The 12080-nt window shown below is 47.2% G+C and overlaps 1 protein-coding gene across 1 annotated transcript in view; it reads left to right on the top strand.

Moving 5' to 3' along the window:
• Positions 1–12080, top strand: part of PPA2 (inorganic pyrophosphatase 2) — a 560296-nt gene that overhangs the window by 228278 nt on the left and 319938 nt on the right. Inside the window, exon 4 of the mRNA XM_086962038.1 lies at positions 1028–1081. Coding sequence (XP_086818164.1) covers positions 1028–1081 — 54 coding nt within the window. The remainder of the gene's footprint in view (positions 1–1027; positions 1082–12080) is intronic.

Here is a 12080-nt window from a genome sequence, read left to right on the forward strand (position 1 = left end):
AAACCTCAGATTGAATTATATACTTATCTTCACTTGATCAGCCTGATCCTGAAGCACACAGATCGGATGTACGTTGATGCAATGACAAATTGCCCTAGATACATGCTATTAGAATCAGATTTTTACCCCATGGTTTGGCAATGCCCGGTAGTGTTGGCTTTCATAGCTGAGCTTGCTGAAAGGTTAGTGGACCAGGATCCACTGACAGGATCCAAGGGACGAAGAGAAGTTTATAGACTTGGTGCGCGGACTGACAAAGAGGTGCATTGCCATGTATTGGAAGGTGCCGCTAGACCCTGCAATCTACTTTTGGGTGGATGATCTACGGAGATGGTCCCAAGCGCTAAGTTACAGAAAATAAAAAGAACAGGAACTAGATGTACAGCTTGGGCTTGCGACACATTCAACACTGCAGTGGAGACCACAAGGGATGAGAGGCCCCAGTAGCGTCAACACATAGCCCCTCGCATGTTACATGTACTAAGCTGGAACCCTGTTAGAAGAACCTGTCAGAAATGACTGATGGTCATAATAAAACTTAGATAATATCGAACACAGCAAAGTAGTAAGAGTTGTGTGGTCAACCCCCTACTACAATGCAGTACAATACAAGGTAAAGAAAATGCTGTTGCATGGTATAACCTTCAGGACTAGGGTAATGTGAATAAAAAGGCACATCATGCTCACCCTGGTTGTACTTGCTGTGATAGCATTTATTAAAACTTGATAAAGAACCACTGTGGGGAAAAAATGAAGACGTTAAGTAAATGAGAGCTCATATTAAGGTAACAAAAACTGTGTTTATTTGTAGATGGGTTAGTGTGTTTCTTTAAACATATTTCACTGCTGTGAATTTAAAAGTTATTCCCGTAGCAGCACCTTTTAACTATTTGAGTGCACTTTGTGGACAGGATCTGAACCATATGCCACATTTGTTCTTGAAGTGTATAGGAAAGGAGAAATAAGGAGTGGCGGTAATGGTTGTCAGTCGGAGAAAATAATGGTTTGATTTTTTTTTTTATTTCAGAAGGTGTTTAATATGGTTGTAGAAGTTCCCCGTTGGACAAATGCGAAAATGGAGGTAACGTAAATTTTGACTGTTTAAGAAAGTGATATCGATAAAGAAAAATGTTTACCCATTTTTCGTTTTTTGCTGTTTACTTTTGCATTTTTTGTGCTTTTGTTTTGCATTGTGTCTACTGGAGGAATTGTATGCCAGTTCGTAAAAGAGTCTGATAGAGGCTTTATATTATTTTATAAATCCTTATAATATTTTATTATATTATTATGCGGTTGAGTGCCCATGTGCCTTGTGTATGTCATGGGTTCGTCCTTATAAGGAATAGACTCCCCTCAGTCATACTATTAATTGTCTTTGTCAATGCTTAACTTCAGGCTGGTTGGATTTCAGGAGACATATTACATTGGTGGGCACTGCGTTTTATTGAGAATTACTTGAAAGGCTCAAAAGTGATTTCTCTGATTATCATACTATTTGATATCGGAAACTAATGGTTGCTTTCCTTCTGGTGAACAAGATTTATCAAAATTTGCAACTAGTTCTTTTTAGTGCTCCCTGGATAACTAAGAAATACATGAGCAAAATCTGACAATTGAAAAAAACTTGAGGCTGCTGAAACTTGTGTATTCAACTATATCAAGAGGAGTGGGATAAACTCCCAAAGAACTAACCAGTCAATGTCCACGGGCTTACCTGGTGTTGTGGTACATCCCATGAATACTCACCGATCCTGTGGTAAAACGTTAACTCCCTAATTACCAGATAGAGCCTAATTTTAGCATTCAGTGGACTGGTTACTCCTTCACAAACGTGACGGATATCCTGTCTGCTGTAATAGAAGTTCAGTGTATATCCAATGGCACTAGTAATATGGTGGACAGGATATCCGTCATGTTTGTGACAGACTTACCCATCTGCCAAACTTTAAATCAGGTAAAAAAATCCCTTACAGTAGGTGTCATAATTAGGTCTATCGTGTTAAAAAACAATTCATCCAAACAAAGTTTAGATTTTTAAACTCTTGAACATTGTTTAATTCACCCACTCTCTACCAGCTTCCCTCTACTGCCTGCCTCCTTTAAACTCTGCCACACTAGAGGCTATTGACAAACAGCAGGCCAGTGGAAACTGAAAAGTGGGGCTGGACCCGCAGACTGCACTGGGGCCCACCTTGCTCCCTCTTGATTTTCCCAGCTTTTCACTCTGACGTCTTGGTTTCAGACACCCGAACCTTGCTCCCAACCACCAGGACTGCTGCCTGTGGGACTTGGCTTCCCAGGGATGGCAAAAAAGGGGTCTCTGAGGCGGTGTGGTGTCTGGCAGTGAAGTGATTCTGGATACAGTTTTAAAGCCAGGCCTCCAGGGATGTAGAAACAGGCGACCTTGGAGACATCTAAGAAAGATGGTGCTTCTCAAGGTTGGTTTCAGCAGTCGCCCGCAGCAGTCAAAGAAGGGAGGGCCACAAGTGTGCTTGGCCATTTCCGTGGTGCCCTTCTAGTAGGGAGAGAAACAAATTCTTTCAAGGGAACATTCTGTCATTGATCAATCGGGAATCAATAATGTTGTGAGAACTTGAGTTGTGGTTCTGGTGCCCTTCATCCCACAGTGTTAAACCTTTGCCTGAAAATGAGGGTGTGGTAGGTGGAAATCCCCGATGCGGTCAACTAAGTGATCTGAAAGAGACCATTAGTTATAGATTCCTTATCTTAGAATTACCCACAGGCTTCAGACTGGATCCGGACACATTTTTTATTAGCAATACCCCTGCGCATTGGTAGGTGGTGTTGGTCGATTTCACGTTCGGCGTTGTGGTCAACGGTATGACGTTGCGTTGTCTACTTAGATGCCGCCCCTGCTCGCTGACGTCAGTTCTTTCTTTTCCCCCACTAGCCAGCGCAGAACCGGAGAGAGCTTACCCCTCAGTCGCTTTTTGACTAGCCTTTTCTAACTTTTTGTTGACGTCTTTTGAGTCTTCGACTGCTGGTGCCCGTTGATTGTCAACCGTCAGCCAGGTTTCAAGCCCTGTGACTCATTTCACAAGTTGATGTTGGTTACCTAACCGCGCCTCCTGTGTGGCTTTGGTGCCTGGAGCGCGACCACTACCCGAAGTCGTGCTCCAACTGCTGGGCCCGGAACCCGATGTCTTTTCAGGTGTGGTCCCGTAAGCTTTTGGAGGCTCGGCAGTCTGCTCTGCTCCACTCGAGGTACCGGTCGAGGAGAAGGTCGCGGGACTTGGTTTCGGAGCCATCACCACTCGTCATCGAAGTCTTCACACTCCTCAGGTAAGTCGAAGCACAAGAAGGCGGGGAAGCATCACCACGCTTCGCTTACTCCCCATCCGTAGGCCGACGTGCCGCGGGACCCGGAGCGTCGCCGCTTTCCGGCTCCTTCCTCGGAGCCTGCTAGGACAGCTCAGCTCTTCCCTTCTTTTTCTGGGAGTCGGAGAGTCCCCTGCCCAGCTTCGTCAATTTTACGAAACGCTGCACAGGATCTTTGTGCAGCCCAATCCGCAGGCGCACTTTCGGTCTCCATGGACTCTTGTGGGGGACCTGTGCCTTTGATGCCGGCGGCTCGACCTCACGGTTCCTTCCCCGGTGCCTATTTCAGTGGCAACACCCACGACGCCAGTTGTGCCGCCAACCAGTGTCGACCCCAGCCTCCCCCACGACATGGACACGGTGCTGGACCGACGTCGGTAGTGGCGCAGTAGGGTACTTTTGAGCCACAGTTCATCCCTGACATTGCCCACCGCCCTGACTGTCAGCCATAGGAGGGTGTGGAGGACTGGAGGTGTCTGTTGACCCTCTAGCAGACCAACTTGAGGAGCCGGACGGGCGAGAGGAGTTGGGTGATGCCAGTGATCTGGATACCTCCCCAGACCTTGGTATGCTTTCTCCCCCTACTGCGGCTATGGAGGAGGGATCCTCCTACGCAGTGGTGTTGCGTAGGGCGGTTGAAGCCCTGGGCTGCGAGCTTCCTACTGTGGCTGTCAGGACTAAACTCCTGACTGAGGTGCTTCAGTCGGCAGCAGCCTCTTTTGAGCCCCTGCCGGCTTTTAAGGAGGCCCTCACTGACATCCTTCTGGGCACTTGGTCCAAGCTGTGCACAGGGGCTCCTGTGGACAGGATATTTGCCAGACTCCACTGCCCAGCCCTAGGCGACCCACTTTTCCTCTCCCAACACCCTACCCCTGGGAGTTTGGTAGTCCTAGCCTCATCCTCAAAGGGCACATTCCCTACTGCTCCCCCAGATAGGGAATCCAAGATGCTGGACCATCTTCAGAAGAAGACGTTTTTTTCCGCCAGCTTAGGACTGCGGTCGGTGAACACTGCATGTCTCTTGGGCTGTTATACACACACACGGTGTGGGATACAGTTGCGCACGTGCTGCCGCAGTTCCCGGAGGACGCCCAGCCTGTGCTCACCTGCGCCGTTGCTGAGGGTCGAGACACAGCAAAGTTCAACATCCGGTGTGGGTTGGATACCGCCGACTCGCTGGGCAGAAAGGTTTCCAAGCCGGTAGCCCTGAGGCGCTACGCCTGACTGAGAACATCTGGCTTCTCTGGGGATGTTGAATCTACACTTTTGGACATGCCCTTTGATGGCCGTTGCCTCTTTGGTGACAACACGCTTGAGCGTTTAAAGGAATCTAGGGCTACGGCCAGATCCTTGGGCCTCGCAGCAACTTCTCGCCCCATGCAGTCCTCTTTTTGCCCCTTTCGTGGCTACAGAAGGGGTGCCCCACCATGTTCCACCCAGAGCCACCGGACCACACAAGTTACCCAGCCACTGCGTGGTCGGGGACGTGGGGCCCAGCATTGTGGTTCTAGGGGCCAACTGGTGGGCCAGTCCACCAATGACCCCCCTGCAGCAGCCTCCAAACATTCCTAGTCCGACCTTTCAGGGCCACCAGTTGCAAGTGTGCGGCAGGATCTGCCATCACCTCCCCCACTGACACTACATCACATCCGACAAGTGGGTTTTGCAGATAGTCGAAGGGGCTACTCCCTCCCCTTCAAGACTACCCCTACCTCCATGCAACCAGCACTCCAACGCATGTTGGAGGATCATTTGGCCCTTCTCTACCAGGAAGTTATGGCTCTCTTGGCCAAGGGAGCTATTGAACGCGTCCCTGTAATGGAAGTAGGTCGTGGTTGCTACTCCCACTACTTCCTGGTACCCAAGAAGGACAAAGGACTGCGTCCTATCTTAGACCACAGGGACGTCAACTGCTTCCTTCAGGAGAAGAAGCTCAAGATGTTAACCTTGGCTCAGGTCTTGTCTTCCCTCAACCCTGGAGACTGGATGGTAGCGTTGGGCCTGCAGGACGCATATTTCCACATTCCCGTCCTGCCGGCCCATCGGCATTACCTGCAGTTTACAATAGGCCATCAGTACTTTCAGTTTACTGTGCTCCCCTTTGGCCTTACCAACGCCCCTCAGTGTTCACGAAAGTGATGGCGGTGGTCACCGCTCATCTGTGCAGATCAGGGGTTCCAGTCTTCCCCTATCTCGACGACTGGCTGTTGAAGGTGGACTCGCCCCGGACAGTCGTCTCCCACCTTCAGACTAATGCTGACCTCCTGCATTTGCTGGGGTTCTCCATCAATGTGCCGAAGTCACACCTGATTCCCTCTCAGAAGATCCTCTTCATCGGAGTGTTTCTGGCTACAACGCTTTTTCAGGTTTATCCTCCCGAATGGCGAGTCCAGGATATTCAGGCTCTGATTCTGATCTTTCAGCCTCTATCCTAGGTTTCAGTCAGGATGACCCTGAGGCTGCTGGACCTCATGGCCTCCTGCATCCTGCTGGTCAATCATGCCAGATGGCATAAGCGGGCTCTGCAGTGGGACCTGAAGTTACCAGTGGGCGCAGCATCAGGGGAACCTGTCTGATTACGTCCAGATCTCGGAGGGCACTGCGCAACAATTGCAGTGGTGGCTCACGAACCGGCATTGGGTCAATGACAGATCCCTGTCCCTTCATCAACCGGAGCACACAGTGGTGACAGATGCCTACCTCCTGGGATGGGGCGGCCACATGGGAGAAGCGATGATCCAAGGCCTCTGGTCTCCGGCGGAGTTCAGGCTCCATATCAACCTTCTGGAGCTCCGGGCGATCCTGAAAAGTGGGTGCCCCTCAACATTAATTCTTTAAAAAAAATCTTAAGTAGCATTAAATACGATCTCCTTGTGATCTCCTCCCTGCTTCGGCACTCTTGCAATTCGAACAGCCTTCCCTGGAAATCGTTATGGAACTACTCAACGCCTCGCTCCAAGAAGCCTTGGTGCCGGCTGATTGGAAACACGCTATGGTCCTCCCGTTGTTAAAAAAGGCTAATGCTGATCCTTCCCAGCCATCCAACTTTAGGCCCTTTTCGCTACTTCTTATCTTTTCCAAAATTTTGGAAAAACTCCCAATTAACAAAGTTTATTGAATCTTCAAATTTTTTACATTCCTCCCAGTCTGGCTTCAGAGCGGGTTTTTCAACCGAGACAACTCTTCTCAGGGTTACCGAAATATTACGCCAGCGCTTAGATGCAGGTAACCCAGTGGCCCTCATATTACTAGATTTGAGTGCTGCATTTGACACAGTTTCTCATACTGTATTAATTAAATCCCTGCAGTCTCTTGGTATTACCGGGACAGCACTTGGTTGGCTGTCTTCTTTCTTATCCAAGCGGACCTTTCAAGTTTTTTCATCTAAGGCTATGTCTAAAATCCACTCTCCTCCTTATGGGGTTCCGCAAGGGTCGATTTTAAGTCCTCTCTTCTGTTCAATGTATATGTTCAACCTTTGGCAGCAATCACAGAAGAGGCGGGGTTATCTCTCTTTTCCTATGCTGATGACACCCAAATCATCTTTTCCCTTTCTGCGGAAAAGCTGCCAGGACCTTCAACTCTTCAAGTGGGCTTGAGTAATATTGCATCTTGGATGCAACTCAATCTACTCAAGCTCAACGGTGAAAAAACAGAGGTCCTTATTTTTGGGAAAAATACTGACCTTTGGGGTCCTCAACATTAGCCCACAGAAATGGGGCCTTTACCCTTGCCTACCTCTCAAGTTCGCAATTTGGGATTTATCATTGACGGCAAATTATCTATGAAGCAACATGCAGTAAAAACGGCAGTCACCTGCTTCACCATTTTAAAATGGATGAAGAAAATCATCTGGATGCTCCCGAATGCTACCCAAAGGACTGCTGTCCAGGCACTTGTAACATCTCGTCTGGACTATGGGAACATTCTATTTTTGGGAGCCAATAAAGATGTATTACATAAGCTTCAGGTGGTACAGAATTCTGCCGCTAGACTGCTTTGTAGAATCCCCAAAATGTCCTCTACCTCCAATGCCTTGAGCGATCTGCATTGGCTTATAGTGGTTAATCGGATAAAATTTAAAGCTCTGAACTACATGTTCAAGATTAAGACTAGTACTGCTCCCCAATACCTACAAAAGCTAGTCCGTCCCTATCAGCCTGCCCGTTTGTTACGCTCATCGACTCAGGAAAAATTTTGATTCCCAGGATCAAACTCACAAGAATGGGTGGCTGTTCCTTTTCCTATCTGGGTCCGCTTTTGTGGAACTCCCTCCCCACAGTGATCCGCAAAGAAACACTTTACTCTAATTTTTGTAAGGTACTAAAAACATGGTTGTTTAATCAATAATTTTTTCTTTTCATTTTTTCATGGTTCCTTCAGGTTGCGCTGGGAAACCCTTTTTGGGTAGCTGGGCGAGTTATAAAATTAATTTAACATAACACTGAAGGCATTTCTTTCCTCTGTCAAAAGGTGTAGGTAGAGTAGTGCCGGTGTTCACAGACAACCTCACCGCCATGTGGTACTGCAACAAACAGGGCAGGGTGGTATGTGAACCCTATGTCAGGAGGCCCTGCGCCTCTGGACATGACTGGAACAATAGGGCATTTCCCTGGTGGTTCAACACCTGGCAGGTTCACTCAACGCCAGTGCAGACGAATTCAGCCGCAGGCTAATAAAGCTGACATACAACGACTACAACGAGTTCAAAACTCAGCAGCGAGAACGCTGGTGGGACTTCCCCGTCGGTGTCCGGTCAGGGCTACTATCAGGAAACTGCACTGGGTTCTGATCGACACCCGGATACAGTTTAAAGCTCTCTGCTTATCGTTTAAGATCCTTAAATACGGTAGTCCGGGTCTATTGAGCAATCTTCTGACCCCGTAGGTGCCCCATCGACAATTGCATTCGCATAGACAACACTTGGTGGTTGTCCCACGGATTAAACTTTGCCGAGTTGGTGGTCTTTCTTTTCGGTATTTGGCAGCCAAGTTGTGGAACTCGCTGCCGGTACACATCCGAGGGATTGAAGACTTGCTTGCTTTCCGAAAAGCCATCAAAACCTTCCTCTTCCCTTTAACATTGCTGGGATTGACTTTAGCTGTGTAGACTTCAGTGGATACTGTGTTATTCAGATTTGGCAGCGCCGGGCCGCCCCTTGGCTGGGGCAGCTGTACGCTTTAGAAAAACATTTAACATAACATAACAGGTGCATGGTGGATCATGAATGGTGTCTTCGCTCGGAGGTGGTGCAAGGTCTCTTTTAACAGTGGGGAGAGCCTTGGTTAGATCTATTCGCCACCGAAGAGAACATGCAATGTCAGCAGTTCTGCGTTTGGAATTTCCAAGGCGGCACTCGCTAGGCAACGCTTTTCGTCGCGAGTGGAGTTGTGGTTTGTTGTACGCCTAAACCACTTCTGCCCAGAGTGCTGAAGAAAATCAGGCACGACCGGGCCCATGTCATTCTTGTGGCTCCAGACTGGGCCTCGAAGAGTTTGTTATCCCGAGCTGCTCAGTATGATCATTGATCCCCCGATCCGACTGCCTCTTCAGGAGGATCTTCTGTCGCAGCAGCATGGGACTGTCCTCCACCCAAACCTGTCCATTCTCCACCTCCTTGCGTTGAGATTGAGCAGCAGCAGTTTATTCCTTTCGACTAGCCTCCTGAAGTCTGTGATGTCATTCTTACAGCCAGGCGTCCCTCCACTAAGTTGGTATACGCCTGCAGGTGGAACAAGTTTGTGGTATGGTGCACAGTAAAGGCTGTGGATCCCCCTTCTGCCCCTCTTTCAGAAGTCCTTCTGTCCTTTCTTTCTTTGGCCCAGCAGGGTTCTGCTCTGGACACTACCTAGGGCTACCTGTCTGCTATTTCAGCCTTTCTTAGGCTTCCTGATCAGCCCTCTCTTTTCAAGTCCCCTGTTGTAAATAGATTTCCTCAAAGGCATTACTCATCTTTTCCATCCTATTCCCTTCGTAATGCCACAGTGGGAATTGAACCTGGTTCTCACATATTTAATGTGCGCTCCCTTTGAGCCTCTTCACAACTGTCCTCTTCGTCTGTTAACTTTGAAGACTGCTTTCCTGGTTGCCATCACCTCTGCTAGGAGAGTGAATGAGCTCCAGGCTCTTTCTTGCAAACCGCCCTTTATGTCTGTCCATCCGAACAAAGTTGTGCTCCGAACACGTCCATCCTTTCTGCCAAATGTTGTCACTGCCTTTCACATAAGGAAGACCATCACCTTGCCCACCTTCTTTCCGCCTCCGCATCCTTCCAGAGAGGAAGAGAGGCTCCACCGTCTGGACCCAAAACGCGCGCTCTCATTTTACCTGAATTGCACACAACAGTTCTGGGTGGATGACCAGCTCTTTGTTGGCTACGTAGGCGCCAAGAAGGTCGGGCCGTACACAAGCAAACTATCTCCCGATGGGTCGTCTTGTGTATTAAAGCCTGTTATTCTCTGGCAAAAAAAGGAGCCTCCTGTGGGGCTGCTTGACCATTCCACCAGGCTGATGGCTGCCACTACGGCATTGGGACATGGTGTCGCCATACAAGACATCGGTCAGGCAGCTACGTGGGCTTTGCTGCATACTTTTACAAGCACTATTGCCTGGACATCCAATTACGGAGAGACGGCTTCTTTGGCCGTTCTGTTCTCGGGGACTTCCTGGTGTGATCTTGGTTCGCAGACCCACCACCGGGGTTGATATTGCTGAGATATCTATTCTTGGGTAAGGAATCTATCACTAATGTGTTTCTTTCAGATGAACAAGTTACATACCTTCAAACTGATTTCTAGGGTTAAGGTCTTCCCTTTCAGGGCCCTAGTTTCAATGCACCAGTTGTCAGTATCTTGCATGGTTCTACGTTCCTGGCGCAGAAAGTTGTGTACAGTACTGACGTCAGCGCGCAAGGGCGTCATCTAAGTAGCTGCCGCTACGTCCTTTCGGAGACCACAACGCCAACGACAGATTCGGAGCCGCACAACGCCACCTTCCGACGCGCAGGGGTACTGCTGACGAAAACCTTCCAGATCCAGTCTGACGCTTGGGGGTAGTTCACAAACTAATATTTCTTACAGTTATATTGTTACCGAAGGCAAGGAACTTGTTCTTTGAAACCTTAGAACTTATTGTCTCAAGCCCTTGTCAACAACATCTTTTGGGATAGTGCCTGTAACATATTGTTGTATGAAAGACCAGACAGACTTATCAGTGTCTGTTCCTATTTTCAGAGCATCTTTTCCTTATAACAGTATGTGAATATGTGGAGCACCTCTCTCTGGATACTCTTTGTGCCAAAAGAAACTTACTTTACCAAGAGGAGGATTAGTTTTGTTGCAGGTGAAACCCATCATCGCTTGAAACCTATGGTTAAAATAAATGCAGTTGTTTGCAGGGTCCAGTGAACAAAGTTCTCCTGGTGCCTTCAGATTGATGTCTTTTATGTTTGAGTTTACTTCTCGCAAGTATTCAAGGTCGTCACTCCATGAATACTTGTCACAACTGAATGTTATGAACCAGGTCGGTGCTACTCGGTTTCTCAACAGGAATTTTAGCTCACCATAAAGGCTATGCCAATATTCATTGGTGCCACTTTGGCATGCCATCAAATTAATCAAGTTGTATTCCAGGTTTTCATCTTTTCCTTGAACTTTGTCCACAAATTCCCTTGCAATGAGAATTTCCAGATTCACTACTGTCTTGAAATTATGGTTTACTGCTAAGATAGGCCTGACAAATCACCCTCAAATAAAAGGTGAAATATATAGGGAATACACTGACGAAATCAACGATCCTCTGAGTGTAGCCTAGTTGATCTGTACTCAGCTTCTGGTATCTGTACAGGCCTGTCATAATACCTACCACCCATTCCTGTGGGGAAGAGATGCTGAAAACATTGAGCTTCTAAACCTTTCTCCCACACATTCAAGGAAGCTTCTCTTGTTTTTTTCATTTGAAAGAGATCAATTGCATACCCAATAATCTCTTTAGAATGCAGAAGGTGGATACTGTAATGTTAATAAATGTATTCTGATCAGGATCAATCCACCTTTTCAATCTAACATCTTGATGTTGATGGGTCATCTACATATCTTTATAATAAATATTATTTTGAACCAGATATAATGTTGCTCTTTTTACTTTACTAACCTCTACGTGCTCTTGCCATATTGTTTTGCTCTTGGTAGGGACACAGTTGACTAGAACAATAAGTGCTTCTTCCAAACTTATCTGCACCCCTGCTGTTTCAAAATTCAGCTTGAAATCTAATGACAAGTGCACAACTCTACCTTTAAGAGCTTTCTGTGACTTTGTTGGATGTAACTTCCCTGTCTTTGGCTCTATACGGACTAGAGCTTTGAATGCTGTGAACACTGTATTAGAATTGATTTATAAACATTTAAATTTTGTAGTTCTTGATTGATTGGAACTAATTTAAATTGTTGTGGACTGCTCTACCTGGCATTTTATTGTCTTTCAACTTATTATAACAGTACTTGCATATCATTTGTCATGTCGAACAATCAAAGCCATCCTCTACAACTAAATAAGCTGCAAATTCTCTCCGCTTATCTGTGTTGTCTTGCTCAGTTTTTGTAGAAAGAATAACAAAACTAGTTTGACTTTTGTAGTGAGTGCATCGACAACATATAGAAATACAATCCGGTGTTTCTGCACATACTCTGTTAATTTTTTTAAATCTCTTCCTGAAAGTTATCAACAGTAATACCGTTCTCTTG

The sequence above is a fragment of the Lissotriton vulgaris genome, chromosome 3_1, assembly GCF_964263255.1.
Source record: "Lissotriton vulgaris chromosome 3_1, aLisVul1.2, whole genome shotgun sequence".
Lineage (NCBI taxonomy): Eukaryota > Metazoa > Chordata > Amphibia > Caudata > Salamandridae > Lissotriton > Lissotriton vulgaris.